This window comes from Budorcas taxicolor, chromosome 2 (genome assembly GCF_023091745.1).
Source record: "Budorcas taxicolor isolate Tak-1 chromosome 2, Takin1.1, whole genome shotgun sequence".
NCBI lineage: Eukaryota > Metazoa > Chordata > Mammalia > Artiodactyla > Bovidae > Budorcas > Budorcas taxicolor.
In genome coordinates this window covers 8,239,943-8,265,430 of record NC_068911.1, presented here as the reverse complement: position 1 = coordinate 8,265,430, position 25,488 = coordinate 8,239,943, and the positions used below count along the sequence as shown (strand labels likewise).

At 51.6% G+C, this 25,488-nt stretch overlaps 1 protein-coding gene and 2 non-coding genes across 3 annotated transcripts in view; 1 reads left to right on the top strand and 2 right to left on the bottom strand.

Moving 5' to 3' along the window:
* CUX1 (cut like homeobox 1) overlaps positions 1-25,488 on the bottom strand; it is a 324,659-nt gene that overhangs the window by 7,040 nt on the left and 292,131 nt on the right. Inside the window, exons 21-23 of the mRNA XM_052662088.1 lie at positions 10,311-10,613; positions 7,314-7,502; positions 47-311 (exon numbers count right to left, since the gene is read on the bottom strand). Coding sequence (XP_052518048.1) covers positions 47-311; positions 7,314-7,502; positions 10,311-10,613 — 757 coding nt within the window. The remainder of the gene's footprint in view (positions 1-46; positions 312-7,313; positions 7,503-10,310; positions 10,614-25,488) is intronic.
* Positions 16,896-16,968, bottom strand: TRNAE-UUC (transfer RNA glutamic acid (anticodon UUC)). Its single transcript has one exon. It is a non-coding gene; the product is annotated as a tRNA-Glu (tRNA).
* Positions 18,531-18,604, top strand: TRNAG-CCC (transfer RNA glycine (anticodon CCC)). The gene has a single exon. It is a non-coding gene; the product is annotated as a tRNA-Gly (tRNA).

Genomic DNA, 25,488 nt, shown 5'->3' with positions numbered 1-25,488 from the left:
CACTCCTGCAGAGCTGTGACTGACTGGGCTGAGAGCAGGACCGTACCTGTAATTGTGGAACCAGTTGATGACAGTGCTGGTTTTCAAGTTGAGCTGGGTGGCAAGTTCTTCGATGGTTTTTGGTGACGGGTATGGCTTTTGCTGATATGCTCTTTTCAGAGCTTCTTTCTCTTCGGGGGCCAGCACTACTCGGGGTTTCTTCAGCTGGTGCTGGGGCTGGGGGCTGGCGCCCTGGCTGTAGTCGATGCCAACGGACGGGGGCTCGCAGGGCTGGCTGTCGCTGACCGAGCTGTGCCGCCGCTTCATGTAGGCTGAGGGAGGGAGAGACGTCAGACTGAGGGGCGGGCCCAGCGGGGAGACCCGCCCAGGCCGCCCAACACCCCAGCTCCACGGCACACCATCCACTCCTGGCTACTTCTGCATGGGTCGTGGCAGCTCCCTGCTCTTCTGAGAGCATCTCAAAACACCTGGACTAGAACCGTTCTGAAACCCAACACACACTCATCAAGGACCTGCTCTGCTCTAACGGGAGGTCCCTGTGTGTCCCTGCGTGACTCAGGGTTCAGTGGGGACACCGACAGCTATATAGAGAGTTGACCCCGGCGGGGTGTGATAAGGGAGGGCACGCAGGCACCCCATGGAGGGGGGCTCTGAGGGGGAGTACTCAGCCCTGCCTGGGGAGGGCACGGGGGAGGCAACCAGGGGACATGATGTTTGAATTGCATCTTGAAGGACAAAGAGGGATTAAGCAGAAAAAAACTGGCAGTGAGATAGCAGACAGCAGGAGGCCACTCCAGAAAGCAGGAATAGCGTGTGCAGAGACACAGGTAGGAAACAGGACGGTCAGAGGGTGTCGTGTGGGTGCATGTGGGGGAGGCGGGGTGGAGATGCTGGACCTAAAGCTGGAGAGATGGGGGACCAGGGGAGGCTCCAAGTTTGGACTTTATCTTGAAAGCAGGGGGAAGAGACACAGAGATTCAATAAAGGGAATGAAGTGATGAGCTCTCTGTTTCTGAAAGGCTGCCCTGGCAGTGGCTTGGAGGACGGACGGAGAGGGAAGGACTGGAGGGAAGATGCTCAGTGGGGAGGGAAGGAGGCTCGAGATGTAGACAAAGGCAATGGTGACAGGGCTGGAGAAAAGCACACGGATGGTCTCACTGTGAGGGGCACAACTGATGGGGCTTGGGGACCGACTCAGTGAGGGACCCGAGCAGACGGAGCTGGGGACAGCTCCCTGGCCTCAGGCATGGGAGGTGAAGGGGGCGCTGGTGTCTCTGGACTGGGTACCGTGGGAGGAACAGATTAAGGGGAGAAGATGAGGGGTCATCTTGGAAACGTGGAGTCTGAGGGCTCTCTGGGTCATCCACAACGAGATGGTCTGTAGCAGTTAGAAGGACAGGTGTGAAGCTCAGAAGAATGGTCTAAGCCAGAGAGAGGAACCTGGGACCACTAGAATAGAACTTGTAGGAAAGTCAGTGACCCTGATGAACTGACGGACAGAGAAGGGCAGAGAAGGAATCCTGGAAACACTCATATGCAGAGGATAAGCAGGAAGCAGCGGCCGTGAAGGACGCAGAGGGACGGGAGGCCAACCAGGAGATGGTGGTGAGGAAGGGACGAGTGGGGAGGGGGGGTCCCCGAGTCAGTGCTACAGAAGCAAAATCCGACATGGATCCAGGATGTCCTGGTGCTAGTGATTAGGGCGAAACTGGAGACCGTGGTGAGCAGATAGAGCGGAGTTGTGAGAGAAGCCAGACCGCAGTGGGCCTAACAGTGAACAGGAGATGAGAGAATGGAGGTAGTGGGCAGGAGTTACTATTCTAAGAAGCTGAACTGTAAAGGAAGAGTGAGACATGGGATGGCTTCTGGAAGGGAAGTCCAGGGTTGACGGTGGGCCTTTAAAGATGAGAGGGAGCTGAGAGGCGGGGAGACAGAGAGCTGGTGTTCCAAGTGGGGTGTGTGAGATGGGCCAGGAGCGGGCGGGAGGGAGGGAGGGAAATGGGGGTGGACACCCAAACGCTCTTATAGGGACTGAGGTGGGGAGGGTTGATGGCCTTGGTTTTCTTCATGAAGTACGAAGGCACGAGGAAAGGCAGCTCTGAAGAGCTGGGAACAGAGTCTTGTAGAGAGGCAGGTGGGAGACGGTGGTGGGGGTGGAGGGGAGGGATGGTGGGGGCGGGGAGAAGCACAGAGGACCCTGCTGCAACGGGAGAAAGGGATCTGAGGCGGCACCACCCCTTGTGGGGCCCAGGTGCCAAGGATGATTCTGTGTGAAGACGGGCAGGACGCCGCCCCCAGGCCGGGGTTTGCAGAAGGGTGAAGAGTGGAGAGGTGTGTGATAGAGCGCTGCAGCCAGTGGGGCTCAGGGGGTCTGGGGAAGGAGAGAGAGCAGGAGAGGGTGCGCTGCTCAGGGGGAGCCTGGGAGGGGCTATCCCAGCTCGGGAGGCCGTCAGGGGCCACTGGGATGAACAGACAAATGTGGAAAGATGGACGGATCAGTGAGGAGGCACCTGAATTTAAGCTTGGAGAGACAGAGCAGTTATGGGTGATGATGAAATTTGGGGAACTGAGGGTTGAGGGGGTCACACTCCTTGCGGTTCGGGTGCTGGACAGGTCAGAGGGGTCATAACATTCCCCTGGATGAGGCAGCACGTGGGCTTGGAGGAAAGCAGTGATCCATGGGCTGCAGTCTTGAAAAAATGTAGGGAGTGAGCGAGAAGTTGGGGGACGGAGAAGAGCAGGAGCTCTGAGAAAGCCTGTAGGACTTTCAGATCTTGGAGGAGGTGGGGCCTGATCCAGGAATGGAGGAGTGGCTGGAGCAGAGCTTAGGATCTCTCAGCCCGCCCCAGAAGGCACAGCGGCTGGGGGGAGGTGAGGGGTGGACCTAGCTGTTCATGTCTTCACTGTGGAGTAAGGGTTAGGAGCAGCGGTGCGGAGCCGGCTAAGAGCAGGCTCAGGGACTCGGGTGCGACTGTCACCTGAGGGTGTGCAGAGTGGGCTGCAAGGCAAATGGGGTGACGCCTGGGTTCTGAGTTATCTGCTGTACCAGGGCTGTCTGTGCTTCGTCTGCTCCTCTCTGAGGTTATGTGGTTTTAATCAGTATGCTTCAGGTTAAGAACTGTTTGGATTTCTTGATCAAATGAATCCTCCACAGAGGTCATTCTAGTGAATTTGGAATATGGTCTGAAAACTCCTTAGTGTTTGTGTTAGTGTTAGTCGCTCAGTCGTGCCCGACTCTGCGACCCCATGGACTGCAGTCCACCAGGCTCCTCTGTCCATGAGATTTTCCAGGCAAGGATACTGGAGTGGGTTGCCATTTCCTTAAACTGATGGGATATGAGTGTGTGTGTGTGCATGCGCTGTTATGTCTGAGTTTGGGACCCCGAGGACTGCAGCCCACTAGGCTCCTCTGTTCATGGGATTTTCCAGGCAAGAATACTGGAGTGGGTTGCTATTTCCTTCTCCAGGGCATCTTCCCAACCCAGGGATCGAATCCAAGTCTCCTGCATTGGCAGGCGGGTTCTTTACCACTAGTGTAACCTGGGAAGTCCCAGTGGAATATGAAAAAGTGTTATTAAATTGAGACCGTATGGAGTGGTCTGGAGAGCAGTGTCTGTCAGCAGCAGCAGTAGCAGCATCAGCGGCTAACATCTGTCACCTACTCTTCATAGTTATGCTATGGGAGAGAGACCAGTGACATCCCTGTTTACAGATAGGAAAGCTGAAGCCTAGAGAAGTTCAGTGATTTGCCGGAGGTCACACGGCTAGCAAGTGTCAGAACTGAGGTTGCCCTAAGTCTGTTCTGGGCAGCCCTGTGCCCGTCCCACCTGGCCAGATGGTGGCTAGAGCCCCCACCCCCTGGTCAGGGTGCAGGAGCAGGGCTGGGCTGCGTTCACGGGCGCCACAGGAAGCCTGGGAGCTTCAGCAGCACTGACACTCAGGTCTGCAGTGTCACAGAGGACTGTCAGGGCCCCTCAGTAGCCTTCAGGGAGGGCGGCCCAGCCCTCCAGCTGGCTGAGGCTGTGTGCGTGTTTGCGTGCATGTGCTTGGAACTATGTGAACAGGTTGGTTCAGGGCTGTCTCATGAAGGGAACAGAAAGCAGAGGGCAGACTAGAGCAGAGAGAGGGGTTTACAAGAAAGAAAGGAGAGCAGTGAAAGACTGCGATGAAGGGAGAAGCAGCAGAGCTCCATGGAAGAGGAGGGAGCAGGGCTTCCAAGGGAACCCTGCAGCCTGCACCGCCTGGCGCAGAATGTTTAACCTAGCTTAGATGGGGGGCACAACTTATTTTCACGTATCTTAAAGGGATACAAATTATTTTAATAACTCTCATTACTGAGCACTTCAATGCGCTGGTTGTTATACTAGGTACATTCTAATCCTTACAGCTGGAATGTATTCTCTTCATTTTACAGATGCAGGAACTTAGGCTAGGGAGTTACTTAAGGTGTCATTCTATGATTAGAACTCAGACAATGGAGAGACAAATCTCCTCCCAAAATAAATGTGATAAGAGTCAGAGGCCAGAAAGAAACGGGCCTGGTCTGTTCCGCCAGACCCCTCGAGTTGGGCGGGTGACTGACAGTCTATGGAAATCACAGGAAGTGCTGGGCACAGGGTCACCCACTGTTGTGTCTGAGGGGTCAGATGCCTCCTGCTGGGGCTGGTCCGTGAGCAGCCCCGCTAGGGTGAGAGACAGAGGGCCCAGCTGCTTAGGGACTTTGGGATGCAGAGGGGCCTGGGCCCAGTGGAACAGTAACTCTTCTGTGACACAAGGTGGCGCCAAGAGCCTGTGCAGGAGATGGGTGGCGGCTAAGGAGGCCCCTGGAGATCTGTCTGGGGGTGCCCGTCTGCTCTGCTGGCCCAGAAGGGAGGGGCACAGCAGGGAGCGGTGGGCCCAGGACTTGTGCTCAGGAGGTGGCCATCAGGAGGGCGTTGCCTTCTGACAGAGGGCACACAGCTTTAAAGCTGCCTAGGCAAGCACTGGTGAGTTGCTAAAACCGCGAAACGGATATACTGGATTCATGATACCATTCTCTCTACATTTATGTCTGAAATTTCCCAGAACAAAAAATGAAAAAGTTTTTGTTGGGGCGGGTGACACAGCACCAAGCCTCTGGAGCTTGGCCCATGGCTGCAGCCTGTGGCAGGGCCTTGGCTGGCCATTGAGGACAGGTAGAACAGGAGTCCACCGGATGGCCCTGGCTGGAATGGAAGCCAATGTGCAGGCTTGTGGTCCCGGTATAGCTGGCACTCGGCACAGGGCAGCAGGACAATCTGAGGGCACTGGCTGTGAAGCCTGACAGCCCAAGTTTTGTTGCTGTTCAGTCGCTCAGTCGTGTCTGACTCTTTGTGGCCCCATGGGCTGTAGCACGCCAGGCTTCCTTGTCCTTCACCATCTCCCAGAGTTTGCTCAGACTCATGTCAGTGATGCCATCTACCCCTCTCATCTTCCGTCGTCCCCTTCTCCTCCGCCTTCAATCTTTCCCATTATCAGGGTCTTTTCTAATGAGTCAGCTATTCCCATCAGGTGGCCAAAGTATTGGAGCTTCAGCATAGTCCTTCTAATGAATATTCAGGGTTGATTTCTGTTAGGATTGACTGGTTTGATCTCCTTACTGTTCAAGGGGCTCTCAAGAGTCTGGGGTTCTTGCTTACATCAACTTGAAATCAGACAAGTCTCATAATGCCGGAGCCTCATGTTTCCTGGATAACAACATCTGTACGAGATGGAGTGATGTGGGCCGAATGAGGTCTCAGCACAGTGTCTGGAGACAGGAGGCACTTAGGAACTGCAACCTCTACGGTCACATGAGGACTGGCACCAGAGGCTCTTGCGTCTTCTTGGAGCCCAGCTCCATAGAGCCAGCACCAGAGATTCTCATGTCTTCTTGGAGCCCTTTCCTGGTTGGTGAGGACAGAGGTGCTTCAGCTGGAGGTGAGTTCAGGGGGTAGGAGCCTGGGTTCCCCCATGATCACCCAGCTCAGGCATGCTAGGCATGGGGCCGGCACAGTCCCACGGGTGGTCGTGATGCCCACTCTCCAGTGAGGTCCCCTGCAGACACTGATGGGCAGGGCCACAGCTTCCTGCAGCCAGACCAGCAGCGGGTGCCCACTCTCCACACCTGGTCGCCACATTACAGGCGACCCAGGACTGTCCCTTTCGAGGGGCGGCATGTGGAGTGTGAGCCATGAAATGGGGCAGGAGTTCCTTTCTGTCGTCAAGGAGACCCCTTCGGATTTGTAGACTGCGCTCAGCATCGAGGGGGGTTCGATGGGTCTGGAGAAAGGAGCTGCTCTCAGCCCTCTGGGATGCCATACCCTCTATAGGCCTGGAGAATATAACAGCAAGAGAGATGTCTGTTCTACAGGAACTTGCTCTGCCATCCTCCAGGTAGGCAGCCTTCATGGAGACAGCTAACTTCTCTGAGCTAGTTTTCTTATTTATAAATGCATTAAAAAAAAAAAAAAAAGCATCTCACTGTAAACTTCATAACGCTCTCATAGGATACTTTTTGCTAATCTTTTTTTTTTTTTTAAATAATTTTATCTATTTATTTTTGCCTGTGCTGGGTCTTTGTTTCTGCTGTGGTGTCTTTCTCTAGTTTCAGTGAGTGGGGGCTACTCTCCAGGTGCGCAAGCTTCCCATTGTGGTGGCTTCTCTTGTTCCGGAGCAGAGGCTATAGCGCGCTTCGGTTTCAGTAGTTGTGGCCCTTGGGCTCAGTAGTTGCGGCTCCCGGCTTCTAGAGCACAGGCTCGATAGTTGTGGTGTACGGGCTTAGTTGCTCCATTGCACGTGGGATCATCCCAGATCAGAGATCGAATGCTTGTCTCCAGTACTGGTAGGTGGATTCTTTGCCACTGAGCCATGAGGGAAGCCCTACAAATGCATTTTTGAACGATCTCTTCGAAAGGATAATATGTGGAAGCCCTGCCGTGATGGTGCATGTGCAATGAAATGCTGCAATACCCCACCCACCCAGCAAAACAAAAGAACCAACACCAAGTGGCCTTATACTCTCTCGAAGAGAAAGCTACACTGGCCACCAGGGCAACTGAGGAATTATCAAAGTGCCCTTCGATGCTAAATGTCTTTGGGTTCAGGTCTTGAGGCAGAAAAAAACACAAATCTCTTCAGTCCTTTTAGGTACTCATCTGCAGAGGACTGTCAAAATATCCTGCACCCTGCCTTACAGCTCCTTGGTCATTGATCAGTGTCCCTCATCAGCTCAGTGTGAAGATCAGTGTCCCTCATCAGCAACAGTGGGTTTATAAATGAGAAAGCAACGGGCTGGGGCGGGGGCGGGAAGTTACCTTTCTTTTCCATCCGTTTCATGTCCATCAGCTTCTCCACGTTGTTGGGGTCATTCAGCCACAGCTGCATCCGGACAAAGGGCTCCCGTCCCTTCAGACTGAGCTTGTGCCAGGGCTTGGGGCGAGCAAGGAGGTCGGAGACAGAGCCTTGGGTGAGTCCGAGGATGGTCTCCCCAAATAAGCGCTGACCTGGAGAAAGAACAAAACGAAGAGAGGTGTCATTGCTGAGACTCAGGGAGCTGGCAGGACAAGTAGGTGTCAGAGTGAAATCAGAAACGGGGGTTCAAGACCCAGAGTCTTATCAGTCCCAGGTTTAGCGAAAGCAGTTTTTTTTTTTTTTTTTTTTGCCAAGCTGTGTGGCACGCAGAATCTTAGCTCTCTGACCAGGCATCTAACCCATGCCCCTGCATTGGGAACTCTGAGTCTTAACCACTGGCCCACTGAGGAAGTCCTGAGCAAGCACTTCTTAGAAGCACTTCCTCAACCAGACTTGTCACGACCCCCATGGGTGATGGAGTCAGTATTCCTCTTACATGCAGCTTATGCACAAGGTTTCTCTAGAAGGAGTCTTTGGGTTTCGGATGAACCAAGGCCCGCACAACACCTGCTGCGTCTATCAGAGGTGGCTAATCCCAAACCCGAGCTCGGGAGGTTAAGCAGCTCATGGGGCGACCTCTCTTTCAGAGCCTCAAACAGGGCCGTTTGCACTGGCTCCTTTCACGATTAGCAAGGTTATCAGGTCTTGCTGAGAAAACAGGCCACTTGACCCAAGGTCACAGCAGGAAAGAGAAGGAGAAAGAGCTCCTCAGCTTTATTTTCCTGACAAGCAGGCCATTTCCAGCTCTGAAGTCTGTCCCTGCAGTTCAAGTAGCCTGCTCCCTGGGCTGATCAGAGGGTACTGCGCTCTGGAGAGCACAGTGGCGTTAGGTCTGCAGTGTTCATCAGAGGCTTGAAAGGAAGATTTCTCTTCTCTGAGAGCCATTCAGTCGCAGGTGAAGAGGGGCCAGCACTTTGAAAGGCACAGACGAGAACCAGACACAACCGGAAAGACCTGACGGGAGGACTGCAAGGCATTGGACTTCGAGTCGAGGTGGAGACCGGGATCAGAGGCCGGGGTCTGGTACCATAAAGCCTCCGGACCACGACATTGGCTCTGCCCCTCAGTGTGGGGTGACCCAGCGTGCGTGCTCACTCGTGTTCGACTCTGCGACACCATAGACTGTAGCTCGCCAGGCTCCTCTGTCTATGGGATTTTCCAGGCAAAAATACTGGAGTGGATTGCCATTTCCTCCTCCAAGGGATCTTCCTGACCCAGGGATTGAACCCAATTCTCCTGCATTGGCAGGCATATTCGTTACCACTGAGCCACTTGGGAAGCCCGAGGGTGACCCTGATGACTGGCTTACTCCCTCTTTGGCTCACATCCTCCATCAGTGAGAGGGAAACACCTCCAGCTGCGCTCACAGGGTAGTCAATAGAGCACTGCTTTGTAAGAAGTGGGACTCCAAGTAAAAGTTTACTGCATGCAAAGTTTTGGATTTGAGAAAATAAATTTTTTTGATATCAGTCATTTTAACTGAGCCTAACATTTTTTACCCGGAGAAGGCAATGGCACCCCACTCCAGTACTCTTGCCTGGAAAATCCCATGGATGGAGGAGCTGGTAGGCTGCAGTCCATGGGATCGCTAACAGTCGGACACAACTGAGTGACTTCACTTTCACTTTTCACTTTCACGCACTGGAGGAAATGGCAACCCACTCCAGTGTTCTTGCCTGGAGAATCCCAGGGACAGCAGAGGAGCCTGGTGGGCTGCCGTCTATGGGGTCGCACAGAGTCGGACACGACTGAAGCGACTTAGCAGCAGTAACATTTTTACCAACCCCAACATTTACTGATTTTGGAGACCTGAGGTTTTTCGGCTTTTCAAACTCTCAGCTTAGCTTATAAACCTCCCAGGTCCTTACCATTAAAAAAAATTTTTTTTTTAAATTTTTATTAAAAGATTAAAAAAAAGTTTGGCTGTGCTGGGTCTTCATTGCAGCGCATGTGGATCTTAGTTCCCTGACGAGAAATTGAACCCATGTCTCCTGCACTGAAAGGCAGATTCTTAACCACTGGGCCACCAGGGAAGCCCCCTTACCATCTGTTGTTGTTGTTGTTACTGTGGTTGTTTAAATAAATTTTACTTAATTCTAATCTGGCAAGTCAATCTCATTTCATTCCAAGGAGCTTATTATGTTCAGGAAAGGGATATATATGAATAGCTAGTGACTATTTGCTTGATCCACCCCGTTGTACTGGGACAGGGGTGTTGGGGGGAATTAAGTGATTATTTTCAGAAAATTATGTGTATTGCTTTTAGAGGTTTCATAGCAGTGGCTCTCAGTCGTTTTGGAAGTCACAGATACATTTGAGAGCGTGAAGAAAGCTACTAACTGTCACCCTTTAAAATGCACACACACACACACACACACACATATTCTGCTATGACTTTGAGAGACTAACACATGAACACGAATATGCCAAGATCCCAGGTCAAAGTTAAGATGATGCCTGGGTCTTGACCAAGCTGCCTGCTTCATCTGTAATTTGCTAATTTGGCTCCCACTTTGGGTCAGAGACACCAACCAGATGATGCTGGGCTCATGCTGACTCTTCCCTGCTCTGAACCCCCTCACTCCCCAGGATTTAGAGTGCCTCTGGGCAATTGGTGGTCAGACTGCACTGCCCAAGTTGACTCTGGCTGGCATGCCTGTCTTCCAAGAGGTCCCAGTGAGGGTGCAGGAGTGGGCTGGGGCTGACCTTAGACTTCTAACACCCTTACGAACCCTTGGTGCTCACAACTGTAGGACGTTTTAGGTTCCCGTAGGTAGCCTGGGAATGTTTAAACCCTTTGGCTGGCCAAGCCTGAGGCCCCTTCCACCCACTCCTCCTGAGAACCCCCAACAGGAAACGGCCTGCCGCCTCTTGACTTAGCAGCCGGGGAGGGAACCTACCGAGGTTGTTGTCGGTCAACACCTCCTTGACCCTCTTGGTGATGCCGTAGGTGTCCAGCTCTGGAGACATGGCCACCAGCTCTTGAATGCTGAGTGCTGAGTGTCCGGAGAGAGGCAGTGGGGTGGCAGGCTGGGAGTCTGAGGCGGGCGGGTCGCTGGGTTCTGGAGGTTTGCCATCCTTACTCGTTTCAATGGCGGGGCAGGGCTGCTGGACCAGTTCAGTCAGGCTCTTCACTGACTCGCTGGAGCTCATGGGTGACTCGGGTGCAGGGCTGCAGCTGGCGGAGGTCTTTGGAGTGCTTTCTGGAATTAGAGCACACAGAAACCCAAGGCTGAGAATGGAGGTTTTCCCCAACACGCACCTCTTTTCCTTATCTAGGAATTACTAAGTAGACATCTGTATAAAACGGAGACAGTATGGCCAGTCTATGGGTCCAAATGAATTGTGACTGAGAATTAACCTTTTATTTTCTGTATTAAAGAAATAAAAACAATAACAGTGAAAGAAGTAAAAGCAGGGGTTTAAACAGTATGTTTCTGAAGACTCAATAAAGGGCATTCTGTTAAAAAAAGGATGCCCTATTAATCACTGTCATGACTTCCTTCCCACAGAACCCCTTAATTCTATAATTCAGAAGCATCTTGGCTATATTATAATTTGAGTATTTATTTTCTCCATAATTTCTAGCACAAAGTGAGTGGACATATTATTTTAAGTGAGGGCTCTCTGCAATGTGCGGTCACCACAATGATGAAAACCCTGAAGAAGAGACCTAAGGCCTTGGCTGCAGGCCCCTGGGGGCCTAGGGTTGAGCGGGGACCCCAGGTTCATTCTCACTATGATCCCGGAGGGCGCCACAGTGACCACGGAGAGAAGGGAAGGAAGAGGAACACCCACCCGGCTCTCTGTCAGACCCCAGGATGTGATTCTGAAAGCCCAGCTCTCGTCTGTCTACGCCAGGTGGTCAGTGAGACCGGAAGAGACGGGGCCAGTGTGGGTAGGCAGGTCCCCACGCTCTCCTTTCTTCAGAAGGGGCTTTAGAGGTGCCTGGTGAGGGGGAGGGCACCGTGCCCTGTTGGTGAGTGGTACCTTCTGGCCTCTGTCAACACTACCTGTAAAACCTGACACCCATTCCAGTTTGGGGATGCCAGGAGTAAAGGCTTCCGTGCCTCTTAATTTCCAAATATAGAGAAAATGAAAGCGACTGAGCACTGCGGTCCTACCCCCAGGGTAAAGCCTGCCTTTGGCTTGGAGTCTGGCTGCAGCTTCTCCCCCCGTCTCTCCTCCCCACTGGGAATGGGCACGTGGTGAGACCCCGCGGCATCACGGGTGAGGGGCCAGGCCAGCCTGTCATGTGGGCTCCACGTCTCCAGAGACAGCAGTGTGTGAGGCCAGGCCATGCAGTGAATACCAGCACACGTCGACCCCCAAATTCTCGTGACCTGACTAAAGAAAATGTAATACCAAGGAAAAGCTGAATTCCGTTTTTTTTTTTTTTTTTTTTAATGTGTACCATTAAAAAAGAAGTCTTTATTGAATTTGTCAAAATATTGCTTCTGCTTTGTTTCGGGTTTTTTTTCAGGGCATGTGGGATCTGAGCTCCCCAACCAATGATCAAACCTGCATTTTTCCCTGCCTCGCCCCCTGCCCACCACATTGGGAGGTGATGTCTCAACCACTGGACTATGGGGGGAAATCCCTGCAATAACTGAATTTTAACAGATCATTTACCTGGAGTGTCCTTCACCGGACATATGATATCCAGGATAACAACCTATTCTGAATTCAAGAGGATGGAAAGTGTATTCCATCCTCTTGAAATGTATTCCAAGTACAAGAGATATTTTGTAAAAATACCTAGAAAGATAAAATCCCAAATAAAATAACTGCAATAAACCCATCTATTGTCCTCAACCAGTACTGAGTTCTACCATCACATAAAGCTGTGTGCTCAACATGGGAAATCAGGTTAAAAATAAAAAACCAAACACTGGCTTGTGAAAGATGTGAAAGAGGCAGAGGTAAACGGCAGAAACGGTCCATATAAATCTTGAAGGCGATCTGAACCCTACAAATCGGATTTCTTCTCTCTGCTCACCTCCAGGTCATCGTACAACTGGATATAAAACCTGGAAAATGTTATTTTTGTATCTGAAGCAGCAGAGGAATTGTACTGTAAATTTGCCCTGATTCACCCAAGCGAGGGACCAACTTGGCAGATCATCCATCTTGCTCACTGTACACTGTCAAGGATGGCATGAATTCCCCACATGATAAACAGATTTCTTCTCAGGTTGGTGTCCTTTAACCCACAGCAAGGTCGGAACAATGGCTGCCTGGAGAACACGCCGCCTGGCGCTGCCTCCCAAGCACCAGCCCCTGGTTTCCCTTCGGGCGCCGGTGGGTCCCAGAGTAGCTGGAGAGGAGGCACGTTTCTTTCTTTCAGGTGTCCTCAGTAAAGCCACTCGCCTTCCTGCATTTCTTGCCAGGAAAACCCCCTGGAAGAACTGACCAGAGGTGTGCACTGCACATTACCGGTGTCCCTCTGTGCTCCCCACCATGACTGCAGACAAGGGCAACCCCCCTTCCCAACCAAGGCCAAAACCCCACTGGGCCTTGGAATGTACTGGGCTGGCATCTGCACCTCCGTCCTGAGTCTATGTCTAAGCACAGTTTAGTCTGTGTCTGAATCGCTCACCAGCACACACAGGTGCCACTAGTCTCTGGGCTGGTGTCTGCACCTCTGTCCCGAGTCTGTGTCTGAATCGCACACCAGCACACACAGGTGCCACTACAGTCTCTGGGCTGGCATCTGCACCCCTGTCCCGAGTCTGTGTCTGAATCGCTCACCAGCACACACAGGTGCCACTAGTCTCTGGGCTGGTGTCTGCACCCCTGTCCCGAGTCTGTGTCTGAATCGCTCACCAGCACACACAGGTGCCACTAGTCTCTGGGCTGGTGTCTGCACCCCTGTCCCGAGTCTGTGTCTGAATCGCTCACCAGCACACACAGGTGCCGCTAGTCTCTGGGCTGGTGTCTGCACCCCTGTCCCGAGTCTGCGTCTGAACAGTTTAGTCTGTGTCTGAATCGCTCACCAGCACATACAGGTGCCAGTAGTCTCTGGCCACCGAGAGCAGAATTTGGCCCAAGTTTTTTTGGAGCGAAAGGGACAAGAGGCGACAGGAAACAGACCCCTGGATACATCACGAATCCATACTCTCAGAACATCACACTGCAAAGTCATTTGTTTGACTAGAAAGCTACTTTTGGTCAGCATCACAAAATCAGATCCATCAAGCAGGTCCCATCGCCCCCTGGTGAGGCGCCAGGGGTGGGGGCCCCTCAGTGGCAGGAGGACCAGTGCCCGATGACTCACCATTTGAGAGAAGAAACACCGTCAACAGAGGAGAAATACTGCTTTTCTTTTCCAAAAATTAGCAAATCAAGCTCTCTGATGAAAACAATACTTTTTGAAAGAACAAGGTTTCGTGCTCTTCTCTTTAATTACATAAAGATAATTTAAGCAAGGCCAAAAACACAGACACACACACACAAACGGAGGAGCCCTGGGCTTGGCACTAAGGTACTGAACGTGGGATGGAGGTTGCCTCCACTAACTCGTGATGCCAACTTGAATGTGATTCCTAAGTTTTTGGAACATCTTGGTTTCCTCATCTGAAAAATACAGGCAGGGTTGTAGTAGTGAGGAACGAACCTGCCACACAGCACTAAGTAAATCCGAATCTGATGTTAAAAAATAGAGTAGTTACTGAGTTGTACTGGAACATATTTGTCTACATAAAGGTCCTCTGCATGCAACGTAAATCTCCTTAAGATTTATTGCTGCTTCTTCTACAGTTCCTGGCACACAACTGTGATGCTGGTGAGAGAGCAGCTATATTTTGTGCGATGCCATGCAGATGATGTTCCAGAGAAGGTAAAATTACAGGGATAGAAAACAGATCAGTGTTTTTTGTTTTTTTTTTTTTAAGATGACTGGGGATTTGGTTTCTGCCAAGTCACCTGAGATTATTATTTTTTAAAGATATTTATTTATTTTTGGCCACACTGTGTGGTATGTGGGATTTTAGTTCCCTGACCAGGGATCGAACCTGGGGCCCCCTGCAGTGAAGGCACAGAGTCTTAACCACTGGACTGCCAGGGAAATCTCCAGATCAGTGTTGCTGGGAGTCAAGCAAGGGCTGGAGGTGACCACAGAGGGTCACGAGAGGATTTGGGGAGGATGATGGAATTATCCTACACCTTGATTAGTGAGAGCAGAGAACTGTTTTAGTGTATGTGGATTACATTTCAGTATCAACGCACTTAGGACAGAGTCCCAGCAGGAAGCATGGATGAAGACGCATCACTGCGTCATTCTTTCACTTACTCCCCATGTCGGCTGAGTCAGGCCAGTGGGACACAGCACACGGCCGGGGGTGGGGACACTGATGTCTGGGGGGGTCAGAGGCCTCCCGGGAGGTAATACTTCAGAGGGGCTTCAGGCATGAGCAGGAATTAGCCAGCTAAGGTGGGAGGAGTAGCAGCGACAAGGAAGGGAGACAGATTGTTCCAGACACCTGGTGGGCTTGTGGCATCAGTAAGATTTAATGTAGTGAGAATACGAGGCCTGGAGTGGTCCCCAGGGTCTGGGTTGTGCAGGGCCTTTGAATTGGCTAAGGAGTCTGTTTTAATTTTTGTGCAGTTGGGAGCCAGGGTACATTCCTGCTATCCACCATGTACTATAAACAGCAGTGAAGGGAATTCCCTGGCCATCCAGTGGTGAGGACTCCAGGCTTTCACTGCCCAGGGCACTGGTTCCATCCTAGGCTGGAGAACTAGCATCCCGGAAGTCATGCGGCATGGCCAAAAACAAAGCAAAACAAAAACCAAACCAAACCAAAAACAATCACGAAAACCCTCTAGCAGTGAGAAGGTCCGGACGGCACAAAAGCACAGTGGTGAGCCCACAGATTGAGGCGTGGAACCAAACAGACGACAACGCTGGTACACAGGCTGAGCGCCTGCATGCGCGATGTGCAGTCAGACACGTGGTGAGGGGATAAAATCACATCCAAGACAGAGTGCACATTCAGGACGGATGGCAGCTGACTTCTAGGAGGAATGAGACTAGGAGAGGCGGATGTTTCATTTACTTTAAAAATGTAGGATTGAATGATGATCAAAAGGTAGGGTTAAAGTTGGGTGATGGGCATTCACTGGGTTGTTCTGTAACTTGTGTTTGAAATATTATAGACCTAACATCAAAGAGTAAGAAAGTAAGCCAGGTCACTGCTGCTTTAGTACAGAATGGACTTACGGACAGCACAGCGGGGGCCGGGAGGCCGATGGGGAGTGTGGGTGGGGCCCCAGGAGGGCGGGCCGGGGGGTGGGGAGATACAGATTCAGGAGAAGTTCAGGAGATCGGGTCACCAGGGCTGAGGGCTGGGTGGACGTGCTGAGAGGGCTGAGCAAGAACAGGTGTGTCCCATGTTGTAACCTGGGCCACGGGGCATGGGGGTCCAGTTCCAAGAGGGGGTGCATTGCAACAGGAGCATCTTGGGGTGAGGAGGAACATGGTGTTAAGAAACCCTATTCTGTTGGTGCTCTGGGATGACCTAGAGGGGTGGGATGGGGGCGGGTGGGAGAGAGGCTCAGGAGGGAGGTGACGTATGCGTATATACTTAGAGCTTATTCACCTTTTACAGAAGAAACCAACTCAGCAGTGAAGACCAATTATTTTCCCATTAAAAAGTAAATTAAAAAAAAAAAGGAAAGAAACCCGATTCTATCACTGCCTGTAACAGGAGTTACTGCTCAAGCGAACGTTTCTCGTGCCCTCCCTGTGCGGAGGCTCTCGGGAATGAACTAGGACAGATAGTTCCATCCTTATGACCCGACACGGAATGGTAGATACATCCAGCTGCCTCACTGGACAGAGACATGACCTCGCGCCCAGAGCTACACAGCCAGGAACGAGTTATGCCTTTTTGTGCTCTAAGCAGCCCTCCTGTACGGGTGGGGCCAGTGCACACGGATCCCGGGACTCATGTGCCTGTCAGCGGCAGAGCGGCTGGGCCAGCCTTGCAAAATATGGTTTCTCCACCCACACTCCACGTGTCCATGTTTCTGACCTCACCTCAGGAAACACGACGGTCAGGTCTCTAAAGCCCACCCACCTCTGGGATGAAGGAAGGGAACCAGAACATCTTTAGAACCTCGTCTGAGTGCAGCCGGGGGCTAAGGGCATTTACACACTGGCTCATTCAATTCTCACGAGGCTCCTGTGCTGGGAATATAAACCCTGCACCCAGAAACCGAGGGTCCGATGGGCAGCGTGACTTGGTCCAGGTCACTCGGGCGGAGCAAGGATCTGACCAGCTTGGGAGCGGGAAGCCTCCACCGATCAGTCACTGCAGTGTTATAACAGCCTGTCTGCCTTCATCCATTCCTTCTCTCGCCCACGCCAACATTTTTAAAGCTCCTGCTTTGTGTTGTGAACTCTCCTTGGCAGAGGGATAAGAGATATTATTTTTACTTTTTTGTTTTCTTTTAGCCGAGCCACACAGCTTGCGGGAGGTTACTTCCCTGACCGGGGATTGAACCCGGGGTCCCAGCAGTGAAAGTGCCAAGTCCTAACAACTGGACCATCAGGTAAATTCCAAGGGGTAAGAGAAATTAGACACAGACCATGCTTTCAAGGAGTCTGCAGCCTGTGGAACTGGGGCAACTGAAAATGGGTAATTTGCCTTAAAAGCCTAGCTACACAGACCACCTAATCCAATTCTGACGCCAGTAGTAAGGTGTTACATTTAAAAAATAATCTGTAAGGATTAATTTTGGGGGGAAGGTTAATTTTCCAAGATTAATTTTTGAATCTTGCAGAAAAGAAGCCTGGATAGTAAGATACAGGAAGCACAGACAGTGACTCAAGGCCCCCTAAAATACACAGAGCTTTCAGGAACTATAAAAGGATTATGAAAAATATTATATTCCAAAAACAGCAGGCAAACAACAGCTGCCTTAAGTTTTCAATGGAAACCAATTGAAAATGCACACCTGCTATAATTTTCAGAGACAAATCTCTCTGCAGTTTACACGATCCACTGTTTAAATTTCCATACCTAGCCCTCTATCTGCAGTAATAATAACCCAAATTCCATTTAGTGTTCATTTGAGCAGTCAGGATAAAGTCATTTCTTATTATCTCCCCACTGTGTAAAAAACAGCTTGAAGGTAGGAAGTCAGCAAGCATTTTCACCAAAAAGTAATTATTGTAAGTGACATTTTTACTGCTGGCATGCCATAAGGCGAACTGTGCATTCAGAAGGACAAGTTGCTGAAACAAAATGACAGGGTACTCTGTGACATTCTGACAAGAACCCAAACATTATTTAACTGGCGGCTGGTCTGATGCACCACTTTTCATTATGTCCATAGTTTAGGCTTTGAGCCCGCGCCAAGCCAGGAAATTCCAAGTGACTAGAAAGACAAGTATGGAAGATGGGAAAGGGAAGGGGAAGGTTGGGGGAACAGTAAGGTTATGGCCTGGCGCATGGAAACATGGTCGAGCGAGGGCAGAAATCAAAGAGCAGAGGAAGAGGGGTGCCAGGGCGGCACAGGGTGGAGACGGAGCCAGAGGGGGAAGGGGAGCCTCAGTAGAGGAGGGCCCTGCCCAGCTTCAGGGCCCTTCCAGCTGACAGTGGGGACAGCTTCAGAAGCCACTGCAGGGTGACCACCAGCCCAGAACGCTCCCGGCCGAGTTCAGATGTGCAATCGTGCTGGGGACACGGAACCCGAATTGAAATGTGAGGACTCACCCGAGGTTCATGTGGCTCCTCTCCAAAGGGACCCCCGACCTGAGGGTTTATGGCTGACAGCCCTCTTTAGAAATAACGAGCTTCTCTGTGTCAAAGGTGAATGGCAGCCTGATCTGCCCTCCTGTGTTTCAGGGTCACAGGCTGACGTGAGACCCTCTCTCTGACATCCCTGAGCACCAGACCTTGCCTTGGGGGTGGGGTGGGGGAGGCAGCGCTGATGGCCCCCTGCCTCCAAGTCTCTGGGCAGATGCTCGTGGCCCATCAGGAGCCCACCTATTTCTCCAGCCACATCTCCACTAGACATGGCCCATGTAACCATGTGGAGTTTTCTGCTTTTGAGTATGAGTGGTCTTTGGATTGAGTAGCAGGGGCTTGAAACAAAATACGTGGAGAGGGACGTCCCTGGTGGTCCAGTTGGGTAAGACTCTGCATTCCCAATGCAGGGGGCCCAGGTTTGATTCCTGGTCAGGGAACTAGATCCTGCGTGCCACAACCAAAAAGATTCTGTATGTAGGAGTTTTCGCACCTCCTGCATACTGGCTATCAAGAAAGGAACAGAAGTAACCCAACAACACGCTAAGACATATCAGAGCATGTGAAGTGGCCCCACCACAGAACAGCCTGCTTACCTGCTTACCTGCACCTGACACCAGCAGAGGAGTAAGGGGAGGGTCTCACTGACCCAGGCCCCATCCTCAAGGGCCTAAGCGGGTCTCCTCCTGACCTCGGGAAAGCCCACTCCCAAAGAGATGGCATCAAGCGTCAGTGCACACCCCTCCCACGGCCAGGCCCTACCTGGCCCCCTCGCTGGCCCTGGGCTGGCAATACTGTTTGGCCCTCAGCCCGCCTGGACACTGCCTTAAGTCACTGAAAATCTCAGCAAACCTACCAAATTGCTCTGCTTCTATAGCAAAACTGAGATAGTAGGTGCTGGTGTGAGAACATTTTTTTAAGTCTGCCTAAGGAACTCCGCCTGGAGAGCAGCCTCTGGGACTCCCAGGAAGCAAATTAAAGCACATGTAACCGGAAGCAATGGCACCCCACCCCAGTCCTCTTGCCTGGAAAATCCCACAGACGGAGGAGCCTGGTGGGCTGTAGTCCATGGGGTCTCGAAGAGTCAGACACGACTGAGTGACTTCACTTTCACTTTTCACTTTCATGCATTGGAGAAGGAAATGGCAACCCACTCCAGTGTTCTTGCCTGGAGAATCTCAGGGACGGGGGAGCCTGGTGGGCTGCCACCTACGGGGTCGCACAGAGTCGGACACGACTGAAGCAACTTAGCAGCAGCAAGGAACTCTTGAGCTTTCCAGGTGGCTCAGTGGTAAAGAATTCACCTGCCAATGCAGGAGATGCGAGTTGGATCTCTGGGTTGAGAAGATTCCCTGGAGAAGGAAATGGCAACCCATTCCAGTATTCTTGCCTGGAAAATTCCATGGACAAAGGAGGCTGGTGGGCTACACTCCATGGGGTCACAAAGAGTTGGACCTAACTGAGTGACTGAGCATGTGCAAGGAACTCTTATAGTGACTTAAAAGCCAAAATAGTTTACTTATTAACAAAGAAAACTTGTTTAATGCAAAGTTTCTATTTAACTTGTGCAAGCCTGACTTTCAAGCCGCTTTAAGAGTGGCAGGGGGAAGGGGGGAACCTTTCATTCAATAAAGGGACCGTCTCAGTGCCAGGTGGGTGCTAGGAGGTGGGGGACAGTGGTGACCCAGGCAGACATCATTACGAGGTCACTGTCACAAAGACCCCTGAGGCGAGGACCAGGAGGATGGTGGGGGGGATGTCCAGGCAGCTCACAGCACTATGACGCTGATGCTGAGGCTGGGGACAGCGAACAAGAAAGAGATGGTGGGGGTGGGGAGGTGCAGGAGGGACGGTCACACACTGAGAAGGCGGGACTTTAATCCCAGGGAAGGATCTGAAGGAGGGCAGGGGCCCAGCCGGATATACAGTCTGGAGAGATGGGTCTGGATGTTTAGGAACCAGAAACTGTGTGTGTGTGTGCGTGTCTGGGAGTGGGCGTGAGGAGAGAGGGTGTGAGGGGGGCTGCCAGGCCCCCCACTCAGGTGACAGTGGTCGTGGCGGTGCTTTCACAAGGAAGGCTGGATGGAGAACAGATCTGGGAGAAGAGGCTGAGCTCAGTTCTGGTTGTTTCCCTGGAGGGGACGACAGACACGTGGTGGGAGGTCAGCGACAGAGGTGAGTGACGGAGGAGTGGAGGCAGGAGGGCCGTCTTGGGGAGCTAGCTGCAGCAGGCCGCAGCGGATGAGGCTGCCCGCAACTGAGTCTGCGGGCCTCCTCCCATCAGCACCGCCTTGTGCCACCGGGAACTTCTCTCACCTCCTTACGGAGGGGAAGGATGGTTTCCTACCCTCCTCTTTTCTCCCTAGGCTGGGAAAGCGCGTGGTGTTGGGTGGAGGGGGCAAGGATCCTAGCAATTCTGAGTTGACTCCAACCACACCCGGGGAAGCTGCCTAGGTGAGGCGGGCCTGAGCACTCATCTGGGGGGTGGGCACTGCACGTAAATATGCTCCCCCGCCAGACTTCCGTTATTTTTCTCCTGTATCTTTTATGAGCCCTCAAGGACATACATGTGTCAAAGCAGAGTTTGGGAATATTAAAAGTCAAAACCCTTCCTTCGGCTACAAATCAACTTTGGTGGTGAACCCCCAGCCTGGCAAGGCCGTGGAAGCTGCCCCGGGTGACGTGGCCGGCCCTGCCTCGGGAGGCACGGTGCTCGCCCTGTTCCCAGCTCTCCACAGATCCATACTGATTTAGAAATAATGCCTTCAAATTACCTTCAGTAACCTTATTACCGAACCAGCTGTGTGTATGAGCACTTATCAATGCATCCCTGTGCATTAAGAGAAAATGTATGTCATACAAACAGTCTAAATATATATTACTGAGATGGGAAAAAACAAACCGTCTAGTTAAATTGCTCTGCTGTAATCAAAGATTAATCACTGTGCGCGTGTGCCTGTGCGCATGTGTTTTCTCTCTTTCTCGGGGGCTCCTTTACGGCTTTGAGCAGACCTGCCGGTCCTTCGCCGGGAGTGCTACTGTCTGCTAGGCAGCTCAGACCGCCATTCTGGTGGTGGAATTAATTTTCCTGTGTTTCTAAGAGTTGGAGGAGCTGAGAGGTGGTTTTGGATTGTCTTTCCCTGCTGAGTCTTTTAGGTCTGCAGCTCAGAAACTTTCCTTCCCCAGAGGCACCTGGGGGACAGCAGGCCTCCGCGTGCCCATCTGTAGGGAGGCTCCTGGATTTGCCCCCAGAGCAGCCTGCCTCCTCTCAGTAACGCTGCCGGGCAGCCTGGCGTGCAGACAATGTCTGCACTGTGATGGAATGTTCCTTAGAGAATCCCTGGCTGATATGGAATGTGCTGGTGGGGTGGGCTGCTTCTCAGCTCCCCAACAACACGCAGGTGAGTGCACCGATCTGGCCCTCCACAGGCCCTGGGCTGTGCTGAACAGAACCGAGTGACATTTTCGTTGCATGCGATGGTATTAGGAAAGCTATTAAGGTACATTATTTTACACATCCTCCTAATCTCTCCACACTGCTTTACTTAATTTGTGATGAAATTGTTGAGAAAGGGTACTTAAATGTACGACAGTCAGTAAAAGTAATTTATCATCTTCCCGCTTCAGCGCTCACGTTATCAGCGAACTCATTTTCTGCATTCATCATGCAATCAGCCTATTATTTGCATATTAATCAGGCAGTGGACCATGAAAGAACTGCATTCCAGCCAAATGCTGCGCTATCTCAGGAGAAACACTCAGTAATTATCATACATCAGTGTTATGATGTGGTAATTGATTATAACATCTTTCTGCTGCCCCTAGGGAGCCCCTGTGCTCACCCAGCTCCAGGCACTCCGGACAGATTGCTCTTTTCCTCCCCAACTGAGAGTCACCACGGCTGTTCTCTCCAAGTGCCATTTCTGTGGAGTATGGATCCTCCTCCTCCAACCTCACAAGGTATTTAAACTATGTGGAACGAACTGACTGTAATTCATGAGTGAGGGGGTCCAGTTGGGAGGAAGGCATGTCCCTCCAGACTCAGCCTCTTGGCTTCAGAGGTGATGCTCCGGCTTTCCAGAAAAGTCTCCTTATCAAATAAAATGCAGCAACCCCAGTGCCTCCTTGTTGCAAAGCTGGTACAAAGGCAGTTTGGCTGCTTTATTTAGGTGCCAAATGACAAGCTAATTTTGGCCCTCTTGTAAAGGACAAACCCAACATCTGCCAATTCAGACTCGGGCTATATTTAGGAATCCAGTTCTGAAGGGAAGAGGAAGACACGAAATCGAGATGAAGCCGATGACGAAAGCTGCCTGGCTCACTTCATTCTCCTGGGGACCCCCTTCTTGCTCCTGAGCGTGACTGTGGCCCAGAGGCCAGTCTGTAGGGAGCAGGACTGAGGGTCCTGGGCTGGCGGAGGGCCACTGGCAGGAAGAGGGCATGAAGCTGTCCTTGCTCAGGAAAGAACCTGGGCCACCATGTGGGTCTTCCTAAGATCTAGCCTGGAAGGGGCTTAAAATTGGCATGGACCCACATCACAGGTCAGATGGGTTACACCCTTTCTGTTGCAGAGCTTCATGAACTTGGCTCTGACTCTGCCACTGACCTGATGCTGGGTTCCCCTCCTTTATGTCTAGCTCCCAGCCTGAAACACGAGGGGATGCCCTAGGTACTAACTGAGGCATGTGATTTTCTGTGCATCTTGGATCTGATTTTTAAGTATCTGCTCATTTATCATTTGAGCCCAGTTTCGTTCTTTGTTTTGAACGTGGCCTTGACTTCCCCAAGTGTCGTTTCAGGGACCAACCCTTCACCTGTCATGGGGGACCGAGTCCTTGGGCTCCCCCATGGCAGCAAGACTGGCCTCAGAGCGCTTGTGCTTCTTAGACCTCCTCCTTGATGGGGCAAACTGCTTCTCACTCTGAGCATCTGAAAGACGGGGAGGTGGGGGGCATCATTTCTGCTCCCTGATTAGGGATTAAAGGTATCAGCACTGCCCTTGGCACATCAAAGATGCAAACATACGAGTTTCTTCATTGTAGTCTTACCACCTTTAAAAAAATTACCTGAGGGTTTTTAAACATTTAAGCTTCTTCTTCCTTCTCTGGAACTAAAACTGAAAACAGAAGTCCTCATTTGCTCCTGTGACCTACTTTTGCCTCTTGCACTGAATGCCCAGTGTACTGTAAATTCCATTCTCCAAAGAAAGTCTAAGGGGAAGAGAAAAGAGAGGCGCCCAGAGGCCTGTGTCCAGGGCTTGCTGGGGCCTCCTCCTAACGGGGAGTTAGCACGTGCCAGTACCAAGGGTCCAGGCCGAATGAGATGGGGTTGCCACCTGTGCCCACAGTCACCCAGATGAGTGTATCCAGACAAGATGGCCTGGCTCTGAGTTTGTCCCAGATGGTCTGAGCAATGACCTGCAGTCCTTAACTCTTGAAGCTCAAGATTTTGGGTCAACCTCATGGAATGGCAGATGGATGGTCAACATTTCTGGGAGGCCAGGACGCTGGAGAGCTGCGTGCAGGTCCTCCCTTGGCTGACCCTCTGCGCTAGCTACCGCCCAGCAATGCTCCCACTTGAGTCTCCACCCAAGAAGTGAGTGCTGGGTCTATTTCCTGTTTTAAGGCCAGGAACCTGACATGTCAGGTGTGCACACGCATGATTTTATAGCTAGCCTTGCTGTCCTAATGCGTGTGAAATGACCTAACGGCAGTGGCTTCAAGGGCAGCAGGAGGAAAGCAGGCACTCAACTAGCACTTCCTCAGTGCCAGCTGCTGCTCTGGAGGCTTTTAAACATGGGTTTAAAACTCCTTACGGTCTAGGAGATAGGTACTTTCCCTATTTTAAAGAAGAAACTGAGACACAGAGAGGTTGAGTCACATGCCCAAGGCCACACAGCTGCTCAGAGGCCAAGACAAGATGAGCCCTCTGCAGTCGGCTCTGAACTCACTGTGTCCATTTGCAGCTCATACGTGCTCAAGGCTGCTCACTGCAGGATCGTGTTTTAGGTTCTGCTGTTAAAAATCAATCTAAGTATTTTTCACTGGTGAATGGTTAAATAAAGTATAGTATGGTCAGATATAGGAATTCCCTATATCAGGGAAAAGAGGAGGAAATTTTTTATGTGCTGGCCTGGGGGAGTCTCTACAATCTATTGCCAGGTGAGAAAAGCAAGGCACACCTTGAGTCCTGTGCGCACCCTTCTATATGCAGCAAGCATCTAGATACACAAGCTCTCTGCAGGAAACAAGCAGAAGTGCCTTTGGGGAGAGTGCCTGGGGGCTTGAGGATGAGGGTGGGAGGGTGACTTATTTTTTAAAAGGGGTGTGAGCTCTTTTAAATCCTGCATTTTGTAGCCATGATGCATTTTACTTATTGAAAACAAAAACACATAAACTATAATTAAAAATAAAAGTCAAGGGCTTCCCTGGTGGCTCAGTGGTAAAGAATCCGCCTGCCAATGCAGGAGACACAGGTTCCATCCCTGATCCAGGAAGATCCCACATGCCTTGGGGGAACTGAGCCCGTTTGCCACAATTATTCAGCCTGTCCTAGAGCCTGGGAGCGGCAACTACTGAAGCCCACACACCCTAGAGGCTATACCTGGCAACTAGAGAAGCCATGGCAATGAGAGGCCTGCATGCTGCAACTCGAGAAAAGCCTGCACGGCAAAGAAGACCCAGCATGGCCAAAAATAAAAATAAATAAATACAAATAAAAAAAAGTAAAATCTCTAACTCTGGGTTACTCAGAGGATGAGATGGTAGGATGGCATCACTGACTCAGTGGATGTGAGTTTGAGCAAGCTCAGGGAGATGGTGAAAGGGGGAAGCCTGGTGTGCTGCAGTCCGTGCGATCACAAGGAGTCAGACACGACTGGAATGACTGAACAACAGCAGAATCTCTCTGATTCTATCCTCTTTTTATGGAGACACAGTGATGAATCCCACTCGGGGAAGAACAGAGACCCTTGGGGGCTGATGTGTGCTGGAGCAGCCTTTCCCGGGGATCCTGACGACAACATTTGCTGCTTTGAGACGCAACATGGACCGGGCTGTCTCGCTTGGTGGCTGCCTCCCCAGGGAGGCCTGTGTGGGGCCTGGAGGTGTGGCATGCCCTCGGGGAGGGGAGATGAGGCCAGGCTTGGCTTGTCCCATCCTTGAGCACCCTCTGCCTCCCTGGTTAATGCTGCAGGGAGGCTGTTTCAGGACCCTGTGGCCAGGAGCCACCAAGAATCCCACAGATGCTCAGAACGGCTAGGTGAACAAAGAGCGGCACAGGCACCGAGGTGACATGGGGAAGTGGGTGACGCTTCCGGGGAGCT